General features: G+C 34.7%; 1 protein-coding gene across 3 annotated transcripts in view; it reads left to right on the forward strand.

Annotated features, from left to right (window-relative positions):
* The window catches only part of LOC119827261 (complement factor H-like), a 90,680-nt gene that overhangs the window by 42,857 nt on the left and 23,186 nt on the right, over positions 1-24,637 (forward strand). For all 3 annotated transcript variants that reach the window (XM_038348733.2, XM_038348731.2, XM_038348732.2), the window contains 6 exons: positions 3,193-3,375; positions 4,545-4,721; positions 18,229-18,402; positions 19,124-19,306; positions 19,396-19,575; positions 21,885-22,061. In XM_038348733.2, the coding sequence (XP_038204661.1) occupies positions 3,193-3,375; positions 4,545-4,721; positions 18,229-18,402; positions 19,124-19,306; positions 19,396-19,575; positions 21,885-22,061 (1,074 nt within the window). The remainder of the gene's footprint in view (positions 1-3,192; positions 3,376-4,544; positions 4,722-18,228; positions 18,403-19,123; positions 19,307-19,395; positions 19,576-21,884; positions 22,062-24,637) is intronic.

A 24,637-nucleotide genomic window follows, 5' to 3' on the forward strand; every position in this document is an offset into this window, starting at 1 on the left:
TCTAAATGTTATTGCTTATGTCAAAAGCAGATGTTTTCATAGAAGTTAATATTTTACATTTCTGTTAATTTTATATCAGTGTGAGAAAAAATTAAAAGTTTATTATTTTTCATTTAAATGTCTAAATGTCAGTGTTTTATTTGATCAAAGATTATCTTCTACCATGAAATAGATATTAATTATTCCTAAATATGTACTAGTTCTTTATGTTTGTTGTTACTGACTCCCTCTTCTCTTCCACTATTCTGTGTGTTTGTACATTCACCAACATCACAAGTATCTTTAGTGACTACTGCATCATGTAAGAGTTAATACTTTATAGTATTAAATTTTCAATTCCTTTCTTTCTGAACAATTTAATTTAAAACATTCAAACATTAAACTAAAGTAAATATTGTAGTAATCTATCATTGGAGAAGTGTGATATTTCTATTAATTTACATATTTTAAAATATTTACATTAGGTTTAAAATATCTAGATAATTGAACATTTAAAAGAATTGTTTCACTGTTATTGTCCCTTGTCATGTAAATTTTAATATGATCTTGCTTATGAATATAGAAAGGTTCACTGGAATAAAATTAGAGACAATTGATATATTATAATTTAATTTTTCTATTGATGATTACAATATGCCAGTATATCTAGTAAGACCTTCAGTTCCTTATAGGACTGTTATGCTGTATGAAGCAGAAATGTCCTTTGTTATTCTGTAAATGTTTAGGTAGTATGTGTTTTTCATATTGAAGTAACTATATTTATATTAAATATTTTTCTTGAGTGAGATGTATAGTCTGTGAATTTTAAACTCCATTAATTTTTAACTTGTCAAATTAATTGACATGGATGTCCATAATATTCCAATTGGTCTTTTAAAATAGGTAAAAATAAATGATATTATTCCCATCGTTGCTGATATTGGTATTTCTACTATTCTCTGCTAAACTTGTTTAAATGTTATTAACTTAAGGATCTTTTTATACCCACTTTAATTTATTTTTTTTTCTTTTTCTATTGTCTTAAAAGAGTCTCAGGTAATTGATATGGGGCTACTGTCCTTTTCAATGTGCAAAATGTGTCTGGTGACCAGCTTCCTCCATGTTCTTTGTTGTATCCCATGGATTTGTTTATGTGATTTATCCATTGATGCTTAGATGCATTGGTGAGCATTACCAAATGCTTTTCTGGGAATTTTTGTTGGTGAAAAGATCTTGCCACAATGTATTTTCTTTCAAATCCACCACAATCTTTTGAATAAATATGCAGTACCTTGTTAAAAATACTTGCTGTTAGTGCTTGGGATTGGATATCTGCATGACTGGAAGCTGAGTTTGATTGATTATTTTGTTTTCTTGAAACTTATTTAGACTGGTTTGGGAGCTTTTTCTTCCAAACTAGTGTGTTCAGAATGTCAATAAACTTCCTCAGAGATCTTACTGAATGATTTGGGTGATCAAAAGGAACTGTTCCACTTTTCTAACTTGAATATCTCACATTGCTGGTGTTCTGGAAACCTTTGAACTCAAAATTTTGTGGTCATTTTTCTTCTGTTCTTGTGCATCACAGACTCTTGTACTGTGTTGTAGTATGCTGACATCTGGCTAGAGAAGAGAGAGGATCGCGATGGAGATCAGCTGAATTCTGCTAAGTGTTTCCTCTCGTCTCTGCCTTTTAATGCCACAGGTCCATTGGTTCCAATCTTTTTAGGAATAGTAATTTTGTTTCTTAAATTCAGTAAAATACCCATTTTTTTTCTAATCAGGATCTTTCTCACTGTAATATTTTCTGAAAACTGCCTCCATATATAAAGCCCCTTGAGCCAGGTGGTGATGGAGCACAACTTTAATCCCAGCACTCAGTAGGCAGAAGCAGGCAGATCTCTGTGAGTTTGAGGCCAACCTGGTCTACAAGAGCTACTTCTAGGACAGGCTCCAAAACTACAGAGAAACCCTGTCTTGAAAAACCAAATAAATAAACAAGACCTCTTTATGATGATCATAGACCTCATTAATCTCTTGCTATTCTCGAATTCTAGTTAGTTCTGTGTTCCTTGTCTCCTACTAGCAGGCATTAGTAATTTTCAACTATATTTATTCGTGCCCTCTTTGTGTCCGGCATTTTGTTTTTCTTTTATTTGCAATTTTATCACATTTTTTTTCAAAAATCATAATTTATTACCTTTCGCTCATTTGACTTCTGTATGATCTCTGTTTACCTTTTTGGGGTTTTACAATTTCTGCCTATGTTAGTATTTACTTCTTTTTCAAATTTAACAAAGTGAAAATTCATTGATTTAATCATTAGTGAATTTTATTTTTTATTATTTTCGAATTGTTTGATGAAGTTTCTGTTTCTCCAATATATTATCTAATGTTTTAATTGGCATTTATATAAAATATTTAGTATTTTCTTCTTTGGTTTCCTACTTATCCAAAAATAAGCAAATGTGTTCTCAGAAGAAATTTAGTAACTGGAAATAAACTTTTATACTTTCTTTTTAAATTACTTTTTTATGGAATATATTTTATCTAATACATTTACCTGTGAAATATTATTCAGCTGATAGAAAAAAATGAAATTAAAATTTTTTTGTTTATCCTTTCCAGTTCAGTTATTCAAGATTGAGGGGAAATCATTTTGTCATGAGAAGATTAAGTTTTTTCTGTTTGTTTCTCGTGATCTTCTTTGAATATTGCATATCCATTGTATATTAGGCATGAGGTTACAAAAGCATTTCAAATTCTTGTCACTGGAGTCTGTAACAATTGTGTAAATAGATTTTACAAGATTTTCACCCAATCCCAGAAACCCTACTTGGGCAAATATGTCTAAGTGCATAAGAGAGCCAATTATTCTCAAGTTTAAAGAAACGGCAGGTAAAAAAAATATTGTTCAGAATTCTGACTCTCTGTAGAAATATGTATACACTTGGACAAAATAATTAACATATTTTAGATGGAATTATAAGTGATTTAAATCTTGCTATGTTAGAAAAAATTCAAACAAGATAATATGTTATCTATAAACCTATGATTTGTTTTCCTGCTTCAGTAATGTGATTGATTTGGATTTTTCCAAGTCTTCATATACAAGTGACTAATGGGTATTTTTAATATATTTTTTTGTATTGTAAACCCTTAAGTTACTGAGAACATACTCAATCTTTTTTTTTTTATTTCTTTCCCTTTTAGAGACATGTTCAAAGTCAAAAATAGAAATTCAGAATGGATTTCTTTCTGAATCTGATCTTACATATGACCTAAATAGAAAAACACAGTTTAGGTGCAAACAGGGATATGTGACAGCAAATGGAGAAACATCAGGAACAGTTACGTGCCTCCAAAATGGATGGTCTGCTCAACCCTCATGCTTTAGTGAGTACTTCAATGTATTGCTACCATTATACTGGTGATGTATAAGGGTTTAGCTTTATTCTCCTTTAAGATGGCTGATGTTATTTCATGCTGAGTTATAATTTCAAGAAAAAAAATTCACATTTTTTTCCTTTTGGACTTATTCTTGCATTGTAGAGTATCTGCTCATTTCCTATTTCAGTGCTTTAAAATATCCTAAAGTTTTAAATCTAGTGAAGGATTCTTTAGAAGATGTTCTACCTTGCATATCAAAGCCTTTGCTCCTAGATATAAAGGTAAAGCTTTAAGTGAAGATCTATATCCATATTTAAATCTCAAAATATGTGATAATCTTATAATATATATTTAACATTATCTGCTTAGGTCCATTTTAGATCTCTCTCTTGGAAATTCTTCCCAAATATCATGATACTGGAATGCAAAAAGTGTTTCCAGGTAGCTGAAAATTTTGGTGTTTTAGGACCTGCAGTTAACCATAGACAGTTTTCTAGGAATAATTATATGTTCAGCTTCTCTTACTTATCAGAAAGCTAGCCAGTGCTATTTTTCAATACCTATTCAATATAACTTAAACGATTAGTAATTTAAGATGCTTAATGCTTTCTTAATTTCTAGTTTTCATTTGTTGTACCATTGCAGGATCTATTTAAAGAAAAAACAATTAAAATTATTCCCATGTAATATTCATGTATATTAAATTATAATCAACAAGACTTTTTAGATTTTCTTATTGTGAAAGAAAAAGATGCTTTGATATAATACAATAAATGCACATGTTTTAAATTTAACTAATTTACTTTTCTAAATTCTATGTTGCATATAAAGTACTAAATATAGGACCTTAATTCACAAAATTCTATTGCAATTCTCTAAATCTAAATATATTCTCCCTTGCCTAGTTATTTACAGTATATGATTAACATAAGAAAAATGAGCCAAGAAACCATTTTTAAAATAAAGTTTAATAAAACTTAACTGAGACAATAAACACTAATAGGAGTGCATTTTTTCTTTAATAACTGTTTCATGAAAATTGTTGATCTTCTAAGGGCATTTTTATACAGTATTGTCATTATATATCAACCGGTAATTTCCTCTGTTCTCATGAGAATTGGTCAGATATTCCATTGTCACATAGAAATGAAATCTTCCATTTTGTTTTACATTAGAGTCTTGTGATAGACCTGTATTTGAGAATTCTGGAACAAAAAATAATAGCACATGGTTTAAACTCAATGACAAATTAAACTATGAATGCCACGTTGGATATGAAAACAGACATAAAAAAACCAAAGGCTCCATAACATGTAATTATGATGGATGGTCTGACAAACCATCATGCTATGGTGAGTAATATTTCCTCTAATTTTTTATAAAGCAAAAAATAAATATTTATTTGTTACTTAAAAATGAATTTTCTAGAATCTTTCTTCTTATATAATGTAAACTGGAAGAGAAAGGATTTGTTTGAGGACTCAGGATTGATCATATTTATATTTATTATCTCATTGCATTCAGTTATTTTTTATGAGCTTCATGAGCACACGTGTATGCCTATGGCGATGTGCACACCATGTTACACGTGAATATGTCAGAGAACTTGTGTGTCTGCTCTCTCTTTTCCTCATATGAGTCCCAGGGATTGAACTCATGTCACCAAGTATGGAGGCAAGCTCTCTCATTGACTGAGCCATCTCAGCGGTGTGATAATCTGTTTTTAAAATAATGTATTCATCAGTTGTAGATATCACATTCTTGTGATTCTTATGACTGTGGAACAAGAGTTTAAGTTTGAGGACATGTTGGACTTCATGTTCACTCTCTGTGTCTATAAATGAACAAACAAGCAAAACATATTAAATTAATTAATCTTTTGTATGACATGTGTATATCAAGTATCTCTGATTAAGTATAATTGTTTCATTATCATTAAAGGCATGCTCTTAGTTATTTAAATGAGGTTTCCATTATTAAAATTATGATTTGAAGTATGGACAAGGTCATGCAAATTTGAAGGGTGGAAAGGAAAGAGATGGACAAAATTGACATACCTGGGTAAATTTCAAGGGGCTACAGAAACTATCCTAGAAACATTGACTCAGGCCTTTTGCTCTTTCCCTAATCCCTGAATGTAATTTGTTGATAAATGGCCCTTTGTTGGGAGAGACACCTGTTTGTCCCTCTCAGAGTACTGAAATGTAAATTCAGTTGTAAAAGTGAGAAAGTTTAAACCTTTCAGGATGAGGTGTTTAATTTGAGCTTGATTAATTAATTTGGGTGAGCTTTTGATCACTGGTCTTCAATACTTTGATAGCTGGACCTTGGTAGTTAGCTTCAGGAGGAGGAAGTGACCAAATAAGAGAATAGACATTGGTGGCTAGTTTATGAAAGTAATCTAATGATTTATAACCAAGGCAGAAGGAATTGGGAGAAGGGCAAGGCCTGCCAGAGCCATGTTTGCCATGCCTGGGCTGGCCAGAATACCTTCAGAAACAATAGCAGCAGAAATTTAAAAATTAGATTTGCAGTATAAAGGACCAAATCAAATATAAATCATTAAGAATATCTACAGCTGGAACAGTGAAATAAGATCTGTAATCCCAGAACTTGGAAGGTAAAAGTATGAGCATCTTGAATTTGTGAAGAGTCTGGGAGACATATGAAGACCTATCATAAGCAAGCAAAAAGATCAAATGCCCCCCAATAATTAGAAGTAAAATTAAGCAAATAATAATCATTAATTTCTCTCTGATTATAAACAGTTCAAGGTTATGAAATCAGGGATTTCTGCAACACAATATTAAAACGGAATGCAAGGGCAGGGATATTAGTTCATTTTGACAATACTTGGCTATCCCAAGACCTTAGGGTTGGTCTTAGCATTCCAAAACTAAAATTAAAAATACTGTGAGATTATTTATGTATGTGACAAAAGTTTTCCTGTGGAGGTGATATATTGGCATCCACCCACCCATCTCTACTAAGGAGTTCAGGACAGATCAACATACAGATACTACCGAAGCCCAACTTGATAATCAGTGAGTTTTATTGGGGTTGTTGAAATATGGGTGAAGAGTTACTGGCAGGAGTAGAAATGAAAATGAAAATAAAAATAAAATAGCTGCATCACAAAGGCCCATCTAGCATAGCTAACAGCTCACAGAAGCATGGAACTTGGAGTACTCTGCACAGCCTGCAGCAGCTCAACAGGTTGGAGAATAAGATTGTTTTGTTTTCCAAGTGATTCAGTTGAACTAAGCCCCTTGTCAGGAGTTGGGCTGGTTTTTGTTTCTTCCAGTCAGTTGATGTGGTCTCAAAGTCTTCTATTTTGCATCTACATTGTCTGAGTATCTCCTTTGCAGTTTTTCCTGTCAGACAATGACTTATCAACTTGTTTTCTTGGGCATAAAGGGCCTACTGAATCTGGTCAGTTTCAGGGACTTATTAAAGCTGTTTAGAGTTCTTTACCTTCCTCCTAGAGGAGTTTCTTTGCAGGATAGGATATTTTAATCTTGGATGAACTATCACACAATAAATTCCCATAGATATTGTGTAGGCCTGGTGCTAAATCCCTGGAAACCTGTAAATAAAGAAAAATCCTCTTTTTATTAAAATTTATTCATGGTTATTGTGAATATCTGAGTGACCCCAGACTTTTAATAACTGTGAGTCTTATAAAGGTTGATTCTTCCCAGATGATCTAAAAAAAAAAACCTCAATATTAAAAGAAAGGAATTATTTGGAGAATATTTCCAGACACTCTAATATGTACCATTCTTGTGTGTTCTATCACCAGTGCCAATGATGTTGGTTATTTGTTTTAGATATTTCTTTTTAAGCACAATTTTCACTTTTGTTGCTAGTAGTGTGTATTAACACTTAATTTTTGAAAGTTGGAGTTTTCTTTTCTGTACAACCCTGCTTTTAAAACTGCAATCTTTAATTTTGTAAAGTAGTAAAAATGCGAGACTTCAAACAGAAATAAATTGTTTCTTTTATTTTTTATTTTGGAATTAAGACATTTTGGGGGGGTTGTTTCTTTTTTAATTAATATTTATTTTTTTATTTTTTATTAAAAATTTCCATATCCTTCCCTCCTCCCACTTCCCTCCCCTCCCCTCTAACCACACCCGTACTCCCTCCCTCTCCAGGCCAAAGATCAGTCAGGGTTCCCTACAATATGGGAAGTCCAAGGTCCTCCCAAATCCCCCCAGGTCCAGGAAAGTGAGCATTCAAACTGAAAAGGCTCACACAGAGCCCGTCCATGCAGTAGAATCAAAACCCAGTGCCATTGTCCTTGGCTTCTCAGTTAGCCTCCACTGTCAGCCACATTCAAAGAGTCCAGTTTGATCACATGCTCCATCAGTCCCATTATAACGGGCCTTGGTGATCTCTCATTAGATCTGTCCCACCATCTCAGTGGGTGAACGCAGCCCTCGCGGTCCTGACTTCCTTGATCACGTTCTCCCTCCTTCTGCTCCTCATTAGGACCTTGGGAGCTCATTCCAGTGCTCCAATGTGGGTCTCTGTCTCTATCTCCATCCATCGCCAGATGAAGGTTCTATGGTAATATGCAAGATAATCATCAGTGTGGCTATAGAACAAGGCCAGTTCAGGTACCCTTTCCTCTGATGTACAAGGAACAAGCTGGGGACATCTCCTTGGATATCTGGGAACCCCTCTAGAGTCAAGTCTCTTGCCAACCCTAAAATGGCTCCAGTAATTAAGATATATACTTCCCTGCTCCCACATCCACACCTCCTCCATCCCAACCATCCCATTCCCTCAAGCTCTCCCCATCCTCTCTTTCTCCCTTCTCTCCCCACCTCCCCTTATCCCCACCTCACTCCCACCCCCGTGCTCCCAACCCCTGACTGGCAATTTTGTCAATTTCCAATATCCAGGAAGATAACAATGTTTTTCTTTGGGTTCACCTTCTTATTTAGCTTCTCTAGGATCACAAATTATAGGCTCAATGTCCTTTATTTACAGCTAGAATCCACTTATGAGTGAGTACATACCATATTCCTCTTTTGGGGTCTGGGTTACCTCACTCAGTAAAGTGTTTTCTATTTCCATTTATTTGCATGCAAAATTCAAGATGTCATTGTTTTTTACCGCTGAGTAGAACTCTAAAGTGTATATGTGCTACACCTTCTTTATCCATTCTTCTATTGAGGGGCATCTAGGTTGTTTCCAGGTTCTGGCTATTACAAATAGTGCTGCTATGAACATAGTTGGAAAAATGTTTTTGTAGTATGATTGGGCATCTCTTGAGTATATTCCCAAGAGTGGAATTGCTGGGTCCTGGGGTAGGTTAACTCCCAGTTTCCTGAGAAACCGCCACACTGATTTCCAAAGTGATCACTCAAGTTTGCATTTCCATCAACAATGGATGAGTGTTCCCCTTACTCTACATCTTCTCCAGCATAGGTGTTTTTGATTTTAGCCATTCTGACAGGTGTAAGATAGTATCTTAGAGTTGTTTTGATTTGCATTTCCCTAATCACTAAGGAGGTTGAGCATGACCTTAAGTGTCTTTTGGCCATTCGAACTTCTGTTGAGAATTCTCTGTTCAGTTCAATGCCCCATTTTTAATTGGGCTAATTAGCATTTTAAAGTCTAGTTTCTTGAGTTCTTTATATATTTTGGAGATCAGACCTTTGTCTGATGTGGGGTTGGTGAAGATTTTCTCCCAGTCAGTAGATTGCCTTTTTATCTTAATGGCAGTGTCCTTTGCTTTACAGAAGCTTCTCAATTTCAGAAGGTCCCATTTATTCATTGTTGCTCTTATTGTCTGTGCTACTGGGGTTCTACATAGGAAGTGGTCTCCTGTGCCCATGTGTTGGAGACTACTTCCCACATTCTCTTCTATCAGATTCAGTGTAGTCAGATTAATATTGAGGTCTTTAATCCATTTGGACTTGAGTTTTGTGCATGGTTCTAGAAATGGATCTACTTTCAGGATACAAGATCACCTCCAAAAATCAGTTGCCCTCCTATACACAAAGGATAAAGAAGCAGAGAGTGGAATCAGAGAAACATCACCTTTCATGATAGCCACAAATAGTATAAAGTATCTTGGGGTAACTCTAACCTAGAATGTGAAAGATCTATTTGACAAGAACTTTAAGTCTTTGAAGAAAGAAATTGAAGAGGACACCAGAAAATGGAAGGATTTCCCTTGCTCTGATGTAGGTGTGTCTTCTATCTATCTGATGATTCCATTGGTTAATTAATAAAGAAACTACTTGGCCTAATAGGTTAGAACATAGGTGGGTGGAGGAGACAGAAGAGGAAGAAGGAAGTGAGGCAGATGGCTCAGACAGTTGCCATGCCTCTCCTTTCCAAGACAGACGCAGGTTTAGATCTCTCAGGTAAGCCACCCCTCGTGGTGCTACACAGATTACTAAATATGTGTTAAAGCAAAATGTAAGAATTAGTCAATAAGAGGCTAGAACTAATGGGCCAAGCAGTATTTAAATGAATACAGTTTCCGTGTAATTATTTCGGGTGTAAAGCTAGCCAAGTAGGCTAAAAAGCAGGTCTGCCTACAGCTCCTCACTACATTGCTCTTGGATTGGGAGGATCAATATAGTAAAAATGGCAATTCTACCAAAAGCAATCTATAGATTCAATGCAATCCCCATCAAAATCCCAACAAAATTCTTTACAGACCTTGAGAGAACAGTAATCAATTTTATATGGAAAAACAAAAAACCCAGGGTAGCCAAAACAATCCTATACAATAAAAGTACTTCTGGAGGCATTACTATCCCTGACTTTACACTCTATTACAGAGCTACAGTAATGAAAACAGCTTAGTATTGGCACAAAAACAGGGATGTTGACCAATGGAATCAAATCGAAGACCCAGATATTTATCCACAAACCTATGAACACCTGATTTTCGACAAAGGAGCTAAAAGTATACAATGGAAGAAAGAAAGCATCTTTACCAAATGGTGCTGGCATAACTGGATGTCAGCTTGTAGAATTAAGACATTTTTAATTCTCATTTTGAAAGCAAAATGTCATTTTCTTTTTTTATTTTTCCATTCAAAAATTTATACTTCTTCCTCTCCTCCCATTCCCTTTCCACTTCCCCACTTCCTCTCCTCCCTCCCTCTCCCTCCTTAAGAGAGGGCAGGGTACCCTGCTCTGTGGGAAGTCCAAGACCCTCCCCACTACATCCAGGCCTAGGAAGATGCGCATCCAAATAGACTAGGGTCTCAAAAAGCCAGTACATGCAGTAGAAACAGGTCCAAGTGCCATTATCAATGGCTTCTAAGTCTGCCCCCATTGGCAGCCACATTCAGAGAGTCCGGTTTGATCACATGCTCATTCAGTCCTGGTCCAGCTGGATTTGGTGAGCTCACATTAGATAAGGCACACTATCTCAGTGGGTAGAACAACCCCTCATGGTCCTGACTTCCTTGGTCATCTTCTCCCTCCTTCTGCTCTTCAACTGGACCTTGGGAGCTCAGTCCATTGCTCTGATGAGGGTCTCTGTCTCTATCTCCATCCATCGCCGGATGAAGATACTATGGTGATATTCAACATAATCATCAGTGTGATAGTGGGGCAAGGACAGTTCAGGCACTCTCTCCTCTGCTGCCCAAGGACCTAGCTGGAGACCTCCCCATGAACACCTGGGATACCTTCCAGAGCGAAGTCTCTTGCCAACCCTAAAATAGCTCCCTTAATGTAGATATCTTCTTCCCTGCTCCTATATCCGCCCTTCCTCCATCTCCACCCTCCCACTCCCCCCAGCTCTCCCCAGTCTTTCCCTTCACCCTTCTCCCTCCCTCTCTCCCCTTTCCCCTTCACCAATCCCAGCTCCAACCCACCTCCATGCTCCCAACTTTTTCCTGGCAATCCTGTTTGTTTACAATTTCCAGGAGGATCTATATATGTGTTTCTTTGGGTTCACCTTGTTATTTGGATTCTCTAAACTTGTGAACGAGAGGCTCAATGTCCTTTTTTTATGGCTAGAATCCACTAATGAGTGAGTACATACCATAGTCATCTTTTGGGGTCTGGGTTATCTCACTGAGTACAGTGTTTTCTATTTCGATCCATTTGCAAGCAATATTCAAGATGTTATTGTTTTTTTACCTCTGAGTGCATATATTCCACACTTTCGTTATCCACTCTTCCATTGAGGGGCATCTAGGTTGTTTCCAGGTTCTGGCTATTACAAATAATACTGCTATAAACATAATTGAGCAAATGTCTTTGTAGTATGATTGAGCATCTTTCGACTATATACCCAAGAGTGGAATTGCTGGATCCTGAGGTAGGTTGACTGCCAATTTTCTGAGAAACTGCAATACTGATTTCCAAAGTGGTTGTACAAGTTTGCATTTCCACCAGCAATGGATGAGTGTTCCCCTTACTCTACATCCTTTCCAGCATAGGCTATCATTGTGTTTTTGATTCTAGCCATTCTGACAGGTGTAAGTGGTATCTCAAAGTTGTTTTGATTTGCATTTCCCTGATCACTAAGGAAGTTGAACATGGCCTTAAGTGTCTTTTAGCCATTTGAACTTCTGTTGAGAATTATATGTTCAGGTCTGTACCCCATTTTAATTGGGTTATTTAGAATTTTAATGTCTAGTTTCTTGAGTTGTATATTTTAGAGATCAGATCTTTGTCTGATGTGGGGTTGTGAAGATCTATTCCCATTCAAGGGGATGCCTTTTGTCTTAATGACAGTGTCTTTTGCTTTACAGAAGCTTCTCAGTTTCAGGAGGTACCATTTATTCATTGTTGCTCTCATTGTCTGTGCTACTGGGGTTATACATAGGAAGTGGCCTCCTGTGCCCCTGTGTTGCAGTCTATTTCCCACTTTCTCTTTTATCAGGTTCAGTATGGCTGGATTTATATTGAGGTCTTTAATCCATTTGGACTTGAATTTTGTGCATAGTGATAGATATGGATCTATTTTTATTCTTCTACAGTTGACATCCAGTTATGCCAGCAACATTTGTTGAAGATGCTTTCTTTCTTCCATTGTATAGTTTCATCTCTTTTGTCAAAAATCAGGTGTTCATAGGTTTGTGGGTTAATATCTGGGTCTTCGATTCGATTCCATTGGTCGATGTCTCTGTTTATATGCTAATACCAAGTGGTTTTCATTGCTGTAGCTCTGTAATAGAGTTTGAAGTCAGGGATGGTAAGGCCTCTGGAAATTCCTTTATTGTATAGGATTGTTTTGGGCTATCCTGGGTCATTTGTTTTTCCATATAAAGTTGATCATTGATCTCTCAAGGTCTGTGAACAATTTTGTTGGGATTTTGATAGGGATTGTATTGAATTTATAAATTGCTTTTGGTCGAATTGCCATATTTACTATGTTGATTCTACCCATCCAAGAGCAAGTGAGATCCTACCATTTTCTGGTGTCCTCTTCAATTTCTTTTTTCAAAGCCTTAAGGTTCTTGTCAAATAGATCTTTCACTTTCTTGGTTAGTGTTACCCCAAGATACTTTATGCTATTTGTGGCTGTCATGAAAAATGAATTTTCTATGATTTCCCTCTCTGCTTCTCTATCTTTTATGTATAGGAGGGCTACTGATTTTTTTTAGTTGATCTTGTACCCTTCCATATCAGTGAAGGTATTTATCAGCTGTAGGAGTTCTTTGGTAGAGTTTTTGGGGTCATTGATGTGCAGATGTATCATATCATCTGCAAATAACAAAAGTTTAACTTCTTCCTTTCCAATTCAAATCCCCTTGATCTACTTATGTTGTCTTATTGCTCTCGCTAGAACTTCAAGCACTATGTTGAAGCGATATGGTGAGAGTGGACAGCCTTGTCTTGTTCCTGAATTTAGTGGAATGGCTTTGAGTTTCCATTTAATTTGATATTAGCTGTTGACTTGCTGTATATTGCTTTTATTATATTTAGGTATGATCCTTATATCCCTAACATCTCCAAGACCTTTATCATAAAGGGTTGTTGAATTTTGTCAAATGCTTTTTCAGCATCAAAGAAATGATGTTTTTTTCCTTTCAGTTTATTTATATGATGACTTACATTGATAGATTTTCATGTGTTGAACCAGCCCTGTATCTCTGGGATGAAGCCTACTTGATCATATTGGATAATTTTTTGATGTGTTCTTGGATTTGGTTTGCCAGTATTTTATTGAGGATTTTGCATCAATGTTCATGAGCTAGATTGATCTGTAATTATCTTTCTTGGTTGAGTCTTTGTGTGGTTTTGGTATCAGGGTAATTGTAGCTTCATAAAAAGAGTTTGGCAATGACTTTTCTGTTTATATTATGTGAAATACATTAAGGACTATAGGTATCAGCTCTTCTTGGAAGTTCTGGTAAAATTCTGCATCAAACCATCTGATCCTGGCCTTTTATTTGGTTGGGAGGTTTTTATGACAGCTTCTATTTCCTCATGACCTATAGGTCTATTTAGATTGTTCACCTAGTCTTGATTCAATTATGGTATATGGTATTTATCTACAAACAAGTCCATTTCTTTTAGATTTTCCAACTTCATGGCATATAGGCCTTTGTAGTAAGACCTAATGATTCTCTGAATTTCTTCAGTGTCTGTTGTTATGTCCCCCTATTCATTTCTGACGTTGTTAATTTGTGTGTTCTCTCTCTGCCTTTTTATTTGTTTGGGTAGGGGTTTTTCAATCTTGTTGATTTTCTCAAAGAACCAGCTCTTTGTTTCTTTGATTTTTTCGATTGTTTTCTGTATTTCTATTTTGTTGATTTCAGCCCTCAGTTTGATTATTTCCAGTCTTCTACTCCTCCTGGGTGAGTCTGCATCTTCTTTTTCTAGAGCTTCCAGCTGTGCTGTTAAGTCTCCAATGTGAGCTTTCCCCGTTTCTTTAGTGTTGGCACTCAGTACTATGGACTTTCCTCTTAGCCCTGCTTTTGTCATGTCCCATAGGTTTGGGTATGGTTGTGTTTATTTTTGTTGCATTCAAGGAAGACTTTAATTTCTTTCTTTATTTTTTCCCTGACCCAGGTATGGTTCAGTAGTTGACTGTTCACTTTCCATGAGTTTGTAGGCTTTCTGGGGGTAGAAATATTCGTAAATTCCAACTTTATTCCATGGTGATCCGATAAGACACAGGTGGTTACTAAATTTTTTTCTATCTATGGAAGTTTGCTTTTTTACTGAGTACAATGATCAGTTTTTGAGAAGGTTCCATGAGATGCTGAGAAGATGGTATATTCTTTGCTATTTGGGTGGAATGTTCTATAGATGTCTGTTAAGTCCATTTGATCCATTACCTCTGTTAGTTCTCTTATTTCTCTGCTAAGTTTCTGTCTGGTTGACCTGTCCATTGGTGAGAGAGGAGTGTTTAAGTCTCTTATTATTAGTGTGTGGGGTTTGATTTGTGCTTTGAGTTCTAGTAATGTTTCTTTTACATATGTGGGTACTTTTATATTAGGGGTATAGATATTCAGGATTGAGACTTCATCCTGATGAATTGTTCCTGTTATGAGTATAAAGTGTCCATCTCCATCTCTTCTGATTGGTTTTAGTTTGAAGTCATATTTGTTAGAAATTAATATGGCCACACCCACTTGTTTTTTAGGACCATTTACTTGAAAAATCCTTTTCCCAACCCTTTACTCTGAGGTAATGTCTGTCTTTTTTGTCGAGGTGTGTTTCTTGTAAACAGCAGAATGTTGGACCATGTTTTCATATCCATTCTATTAACCTGTGCCTTTTTATAGGTGAATTGAGTCCATTGATATTAAGTGATATTAATGACCAGTGATTGTTAACTCCGATTATTTTTTTTGGTGGTAGAGTTTGTGTGTTTGCCTTCTTTGAATTGTGCTGGTGGAGGTCTGTTAGATGTTTGAGTTATTGTGGGTGTTGTTGGCTCCCTTGGGTTGTGATTTTCCTTCTAGTACTTTCTGTAAGGTTGGGTTTGTGGCTATGTGTTGTTTAAATTTGTTTTTATCCTGGAATATCTTTTTTTCTCCTTTGATGGTGAAAGAAAGCTTGGCTGGGCATAGCAATCTGGATTTTTATCCATGGTCTCTTAGTTTCTGCAGCACATCTATCCAAGACCTTCTGGCTTTCATGGTTTCCATTGAGAAGTCAGGTGTAATTCTGATAGGTTTAGCTTTATATGTTACTTGACCTTTTTCTTTTGCAGCTCTTAATATTCTTTCTTTATACTGTATGTTTTGTATTTTGATTATTATATGGCAAAGGGACTTTTTTTTGGTCCAGTCTATTCAGTGTTCTGTATGCTTCTTGTACCTTCATAGGAATATCCATCTTTAGGTTGGGAAAGTTTTCTTCTATAATTTAGTTGAATATATTTTCTGGGCCTTTGAGCTGTAATTCCCCTTCTTCTATCCCTATTATTCTTAGGTTTGGACGTTTCTCGGTGTCCTAGATTTCCTGGATGTTTTGTGTTAAGAATTTATTGGATTTGCTGTTTTCTTTGATCAGTGCATTTATTTCTTCTATTGTATCTTCAGCATGTGAGATTCTTTCTTCTATCTTTTCTATTCTGTTGGTTATACATTTCTCTGTAGTTTATATTCATTTACCCAGATTTTCCATATCCTGCCATCTCGTGGTTTGTGTTTTCTTCATTGCCTCCATTTCAGTTTTCAAGTCTTGAACTGTTTCCATTACTTGTTTGGTTGCTTTTTCTTGGTTTTCTTGGATATCTTTTAGGGATTTATTAATTTCTTCTTTTTGTTAGTCTTCTCATCCATATCTTTAAAGAAGTTTTTCACATCCTGTTTAATGGTCTCTATCACTTTCATGATGTTACGTTTAAAGTCTATTTCTTCTACTTCTTCTGGATTAGTGTGTTCAAGTCTTCCTGTTGTATATTCACTGGATTCTGGTGTTATCATGTTGCTTTTCAGATTGTTAGAGGAATTCTTGCATGGGCGCCTGCCTATCTCTTCCTTCAAATGCTGTTAGGAGAGTCTTGGCAGCTTGGTCTGATCTTTGTTGTGGTTAACGGTGTACTTGGGTGTTTTTCTTGGTCTGCCCTCTCTTAGGTCTCCTCAGCACTGGAGTTAGCTCTCAGATCCTCTCCACCCTGAAGTAGGCTGTGGTGGTGGATCCCTCCAGATGGATCTACTGGTACTGGATCAGGGCCACTTGCTGAGGAAGGACCTCTCAGACAAAACGGCAGGCTTGGTAGACGCCGGCTGAGTGGAACAAAGAAACCCTTGTAGCCTTGCACTCACCACTGTGTCCCCAGACCCTCAGCCCTAAATCAGGCTGAGTTAGGGGATCCTAGGACTCCGCAGATGGAAAAGGGTGCGGGGGCAAGCAGGGGTGGGTACATAGAAAAAGCCAGTAGCCAGGGTGAAGCCCCACTGAATGGCCAGAGAGTTTAGGGGATTGGAGGGTGACTATGCTCCCTTCCAAGGGTGTCCGGCCAGCCAGGTGGGGATACACTTACCCCTCCAGATGGATGGACTGGTACTCAAAAATGTTTCTAACAGTTAACAGTGTCAACATTTTTTTAAAAAATTTATTGTAATGGAGAATGTTTCATATTCTTAATTTGAGTCAGAATGATTAACAGTTAATAATAAAAATTGAAAATACAACAAAATAACTTAGTGGGTCATAAATATTTAAATACTCAACTAATGTTATGGTTTTGTACATATTTCTTATGGTTTTTTATTTTTAAATATACTAATTTTATTTTTCTAACTTCAGATACATTAGAAATTATTTTACCTATTCTGTAGGCTGCCGTTTTGTCTTGTTGACTGTGTCCTTTGCTTTACAGGAGCTTTTTAATTACAGGAAGTCCCATTTATTAATTGTTTCTCTCAGTGTCTTTGCTACTGGGTTTATATTTAGGAAGTGGTCTCCTGTGCTAATGCGTTCAAGTGTACTTCCCACTTTTTGTTCTATAAGGTTCAGTGTGTCCAGCTTTATGTTGAGGTCTTTGACCCATTTGTGCTTGAGTTTTGTGCATGTTGACAGATATGGATCTATTTTCTTTCTTCTACATGTTAATATCCAGGTACGTCAGTACCATTTCTTAAATATGATTTCTTTTTTCATTTTATATTTTTTGTTTCTTTGTCAAAAATTAGGTGATCATAGGTGTGTGGATTAATATTTGGGTCTTTTAATTTAGTTTCATTGGTCCTCCTGTCTGTTTTTATGCCAATAGCAGACTGTTTTCTGTAACCCAGACCCAGAAAGACAATTATCATATGTACTTATTCATAAGTGGTTTTTAAACATAAGGCAAAGAAAATTAGCTTACAAATCACAATCACAGAGAACCTAGAAAACAATGAGAACCCTAAAAGAGATATGCATGGATCTAATATACATGAGAAGTGGAAAAGACAAGATCTCCTGAGTAGATTGAGAGCATGGGGACCATGGGGGAGGGCTAAAGGGGAGGGGAAAGGCAAGGTGAGGAGCAGAGAAAAATGTATATCTCAATAAAATCAATAAAAAAGAAAAATTAATAAAGAAATTATTTTACTTGTTCTACTATCTCAAGTGTATTAAACTGAAATATATTTTGAATATGTCATAAACTTACTATATAACCTTAATTTCAAAAAAGAAAAAATGATTCTATATGGTAAGAATAGGACAGTTCTGAATTTAACATTAATAATGCTTTGCTGATTTCCAGATCTAGTAAAAATAAGTTAATTATTCAATTCTTTAATATATTATAGCAACATACATTTCTCAAAATTTGATATGAATTCAGAGGAGCTATAATATGCAATATGAGCATTTTTCACAAAGAGGAGAGTTTCTAATGTTACTCTGAGAATATACAGGAGAGAGATAAAATTATTTGTTGATTAAATATGTACTCTAATTATTTTACTTTTTAAGAAAGAGAATGCAGTATTCCCTTCCTAGACCAACACTTGGCTGTCAGTCCCAATAAAGACAAATATAAAGTTGGAGATATGTTGAAAATTTTTTGCCGACGGGGACGCAGAGTTGGACCAGATTCAGTGCAATGTTACTACTTTGGATGGTCTCCTAGTTTTCCAACATGTAAAGGTCAGTATCTGTTTTACATTTGGTGAATGAAAATCAGAGGTTTAGTTTTCTTCTCATAATATCTCCCAGTCTTACATTGTATCTACAATTTTTAGCATATTCATAGACAACAATGATCAAGCTGTGTGTTGTGTGACTAATACACAGTTATTTACATGGCTAGTTCCAGGCTAACTTAAAATTTGTTACCAATGTGTTTAAACATGTAGATATGATAGCTTAGAGTACAAAGATATCTCTCATTTTGTCTGTATTTCCATTAATACTGGAATATTAAGCATTATCTTCACATTGCATAGAGAATGTCTAAACTGTATCACAACAGATTTTGTTTAATTCAATATCATTTATTCAAAAAATAAAATGCATTAATCAGATGCCTTCTACAGTGTGAATATTTTTTACAAATGGATAACTGTATGTTAAAAATATTGAGTGAGAAGAATCACTATAATTGTCAAAAACTACAATTGCTGACTGGTTTTCATGCACTTTCAATGTATCAGGTTTACCAAAAATTGTACCACTTTAATATGCTTCAATGATATTCAATAGACACGTTAAAACAGTGAAATGTGAACCTAATATTTATAAAATTGATTTAAGAAAATGTTATAAAAAGTGATATGGTGAATAAATTCTTAGAAGATTTTTCATTAACTAGATTTTTAAATTGCAAGATGAGCATTTTTATTTAGATGTATACAATATTCTGCAATAGATCAAGTGAGATCATGTGATCAACCTCCTGAACTTCTCAATGGGGAATTGATGGGAACAAAGAAAGAACAGTACAGCCATGGTGAAGTGGTGAAATATGATTGCAAGCCTAGATTTCTACTGAAGGGACCCAATAAAATCCAGTGCATGGATGGAAATTGGACAACTTTGCCAACGTGTGTCGGTAATGAAAATACTAATACTTAGACACTGTTTTGCATTTCATGTGATGTCTTAATAATAAATACACATTTGTGAAACATCTATCTACAGAGGAGAAGAGAACATGTACAGATATTCCTAAACTTGAGCATGGCTTTGTGCAGCTTTTTGTCCCTCCCTACTATCATGGAGAATCAGTGGAGTTCAACTGCACAGAAAATTTCACAATGATTGGACATGGTTCAGTTTCATGCATTAGTGGAAAGTGGACCCAGCTTCCCCAGTGTTTTGGTAAGATTATGTGCCTCAAATTGATACTTCATAAAGTGTAATATTTTGGTGACGGTGATATTTACATATATACTTTTAGTTAGAAATCTTCTTAGAACAATCTAGTCTTAAACAATATGTATCCAAACTTTTATTATTTATAATCTTATTTGTGTTTATCAATGAATGAAAATTAATATTATCTATAAATGGCTATTTATCCTAGGTTAAATCCAGTTGCTAGTTATAAATTTTCATGTAAGTAAAATGTAACTAATAATACCCAAGAAGATATGATAATGTTACAAAATAGCATTGCTGTTATATGGCACTTTCCTTTTATATCATGGACAGCTAAGAAATCAGGTTTGTAGAGCACCCATTTCATACTCTCCCATAACAAACTTTCCTCTCCCAGAACTTTTATTATGCTTCTGTCTATTTCTCATGTTGCAAGCTAAAGCCATTGTGATTAAGGTGGGGCCATAGGTCCTCTCATTGTCTATATATATATATATATATATATATATATATATATATATATATATAGAGAGAGAGAGAGAGAGAGAGAGAGAGAGAGAGCTCTTGGGGTTAGGTAGACAACATTATTCCATTGGTGATGTCACTCTGTAATTACCCTCCACATTATTTTGGTGACTGAACATTTAATGAGTAGCTAAAAGCTTCTTGGTGCCTACATTTACTTTTCTCTGAAACTGAGATTTTACGTAGAGTGTTCCTAAATCATTACTTCAGAATATCCTTGATACCCAATATTTACTCTTCATTTGAACTTTAAGTGTTGGTTAATGCCAGAGAAACATGGAGCTCCTTTGGAAAGGACATTTATACCTGTGTTGTTTAGTGATTATGTTCTCTATACACAGAATACCAATCAACTCAAAAACAGTTTGCTATATAAATCAATGGTTTTACAATGAATCATTATATTTTTGCTAAAAAATATTTTTATATCTATATCTTCAGTACTTTAAAACATTCACACAATTGTTTTAAAACTATAACAAATGCATTCATATAGCATAAAATTCAGACATATCAGGAATATATTCTGTTACAAAATTATATTTTATCATTTCTTCAGATTTCTGAGATTTTGTTCTGATGGTTAGTCTGCCTATAGTGACCTTCATATGACCCCCTCAGTTATTGCAAGCTGTGATACAACAGTAGTAAGCTTACAGTATAAACATTTTATTCTTCCAATATACATTCTTAGTCTTCTACATGTTTGTAGCTTTCTCTTAACAAATAAGAGATTTTTATGATACAAATCAATCACAGAGTCACCATTCCCTCCCCTCCCCCAATGATTGGTCTGTCTTCATTTCCCTTTACAGCAATTTTTTGTCTTCCTATGAACCAATCTTAAGTAAGGGATTAATTCTCAGGTGTTTTGAGTTTTTTAAGTACTCTGGTAAATATTTTAAGTATTGTTTTAAAAGAAAATTATAGAACTTTGGCTAATAACTTACATTTACTTACTCTAATCCATAAACATTTCATTCTTCATTTCAAATTACTAACAAATATTACCCAGTACTTATACTGAAATTTTCTCAAATTCAAAAAGGACTCTCATCTTAAGTTGGTAATTATAGCAAACAATATATTAAAAGGTGTATATATAACCCTTACTTAAGTCATAACAGAGCCAAACAGTTTTATTCTTATGACATAGTATTGTTTTATTATAGGATGATTTAGTTTAGGAAATAACTTCTTCTAGACTCTTATGAAGAGAATAAAAAAGAAAGAGATGGTGACTACAAGCATCTAATATCTTATACAAATCTAGCTCTCAAATAATTGTTTTATACACAATATATCTTAGATATTCTCTTCTAATAACACATATATCAAAAAAGGTAATTCAAACTAACCAACCTATTAGAATCTATCAGCTCATGTTTTTATTTTAATATTTTTAACATTATGGACTAATATTAAGATAAGAAGGAAGTAACAGATGTGAACATTTCACAGCTTTCAAGTAGGGGGTCAAAGCTTGTCATGTCATAATTATTTCCTACGTAGAGCATCTGAGACAATGATTTCCTATGCTGTTGTATTTGCTTAGTACCCAAATCTCTTATTGAAACACTGTTTCTGAGAGGTAGCAAACTTGGAATTAGATCTAGTTCTAGCACCATAGACCACTCTGTATGGTGACCTTAGCATTTTAATTGGCACAATTTATAGGTATAAATCATAGTACCATGTACATTGACTCTGTAGTTATTTTAATATTACAACTATCTCACTTCTTGTAATTGTTTTTATTTTTTCCTGAAATTATTTTCACATAGCTACAGATCAACTGGAGAAGTGTAAAGCACCAGTATCAATTGATGTGAAAGCACTTTATACCAATAAGAATGAATTTAATCATAATTTTAGCATGAGTTACAAATGTGAAGAAAAGAAGGAGGATAAACAGTCAATCTGCATCAATGGAAGATGGGTTCCTGAACCAAACTGTACAAGTAAGCTCTTGTTTGCACTGTCTTCTAGTAGTTATTCCAGTCTTTTCTCACCTGTGATAATTGTAGCCTTGAGTTCTTAAAAAACAGTAATTGTTCTTCAGAATTTCCTATGTAAATCCTGTATCTTTTATCATTTTTACCTCTCCACTTCCACTCTAACACCTCCTGTGACCTTGTACTTCCTGTTCAATTTGTGATTCTTTCTCCACACAAAAACACACACACATATATGTAATATACATATATACACATGCACACATATATAAATGTGGATATATATATATATATATAACTTGTATATATGAATTCAGGCTGATGAATCTCTTTATTGTTTTCCCTATGAATATGTGATTAGGACTAAGAATTTTGTTGGCTCACCCAGCCGTGGAGAAAATTGATTCTAGATAGACATTAATTGCCTGTAACTCTTCACCTAGGTCAGTAGTTCTCTACCCTCCTATTGCTAAGACCCATTAGTGCAGTTTCTCATGTTGTGTTGACTCTAACCATAAAATTGCTTTTATGGCTACTCCATAACTGTAATGTTGATACTGTTATGAATTGTAATATAAAGGTTTGTGTTTTCTGAAGGTCTTAAGCAACCTTGATGGAAAGGTAACTTGAAACACAGGTTGTGAACCTCTGATGTAGAAGAAGGGGCTTGTAAAGTTTTTATTTATCCACATTGACATGTCAGCTGGTATTGCTATCATGAAGGTCTTGTATAAGTGACTATGCTTTTCAGATTTCATGGGTTCAAATACCCTGTCATATACGAAAGAAGATACTGTATCATAACAGACATCCTGGAAATATACTTTTTAATACATAAGATGATTTAGAGATTGTTATCACCTTTGTTAGTGAACTGTAGTTTAAAGCATACAAGCAAACTTAATCAACAGGAACTTACCTCCTTGTCTTAATGGTCCCTTACTCACAGAGTTCCATTATATCTAACCATTTTATCACTATAAATGCAATGTTTGCTTCCTATGCTTATGCTTAATCACCATGCAATTCTGTACAGTTATGTGTACTATCAATTTAACAATTTATTTATTCTGGTAACAATAAACCTGTTTACTTAGAAAATTCTGACTCATATGATACCCCCAATTCCAAATAAATAGGCAATGAGTTGATTTCACTAGTTTTGCTTCTCTATATGTATTTATCACTGTTATCTAGAATGCCTGCCTCACTCAATATCTTAAACTATTTCTTAAAGACTAAAATTCACTGAAAGTATTTGATTTCAAAATTAAAACTATTGTATACATTGTAATGGAGGGCACATGCCATTCCGTGGTTGTCTCTCATTTTTAATCCTGTCTGATTTCATTTTGATTAGTATGAAGTAAGGTGATATTTTTTTCTTTTCTGTATTGCTAGCTAGTTGTTTAAAGAATGTAGAAAAATATATTTACTACACAAACATTCATTTCCTTCTAGTCCTTCCACCCTACTTAAGCAAAATAAAAATGATTATTAATAATCACTAGTAAAGCAAACTATGATGTTATGAGTCTGAAAGATAAATCTGAAATGTCTTTATTTTGTAGTGACTTATACAAAACTTTTCAAATAGTGTCAATACCAGTGCTAACTGCTCATTATCCTGGATGCATGACAGCAGTTTCCACATCTCTAACCAGTTCAGAAGAGTTGACATTTTGAATAACATACCTTGAGCCATTTGTGAACATACTCTATACTCTCATGACCAAGAGTCAATGCCAAATTGTTAATCAAAGTGTAATGATTAATACTTATTGTTTACTTGCCAGAATCTACAGTCATTTAAGAAAAGCACTTTTGAGCATGACTGAGAGACCATTTCTAATTTGGATGAGCTAAGGTGGGAGGATTCACAACAAATGTAGGCATCACCATTTTATAGTCAGGATCTTGGAATAAGTAAAAAGGAAAAGGAAGCCAAACATCTGCATTAGAATCTCTGTATGTCCTGACTATAGATGCAGTATGACAAACTGTTCCACACTGTAGCTGCCATGACTTCCCTCTTAATGAGCTAAGCCAAATCCTTTTTTACTTCCTTTCTAAAGTTGCTTTTGTCAGGTATTTTGTTACAACTATGAGAAAAGTCACTACTATACTAACTAAACGTAAGTATCACTTTCTTCAGTACACTCTCTCAAAACTTCTAACCTAATCCAAATTATTACATCAAAGATATTCTCACAAAGTTCTACAGAAATCTCCATGTAACCTTAATTTAATATATTTCAGTTTATAAATTCATTTAAAACATCATAAATGCTAGAATAAATTGAAATAAGTTCTATAAAAATACTGCAAACATTTAAAAAACAAATAAATGAGAAAAATTCAAAGGAAGACAAGAATAGTTATTAAATTACTATACAAGGTGAAAAATATAAAATATACATAATTGTTATGTGCTGTGTGATTTTTTTTCTTTTAGTTTTTTTGAGGATCCCACCACTGAGCTCCCAAATAAATCACACAGAGGTTCATTATTAGTTATGAATGTCTAGCCTTAGTTTGGCTTGATTTTTGTCAGATTTTCTTAAATTATCGTGAATACCTTT

This window comes from Arvicola amphibius, chromosome 12 (assembly GCF_903992535.2).
Source record: "Arvicola amphibius chromosome 12, mArvAmp1.2, whole genome shotgun sequence".
Lineage (NCBI taxonomy): Eukaryota > Metazoa > Chordata > Mammalia > Rodentia > Cricetidae > Arvicola > Arvicola amphibius.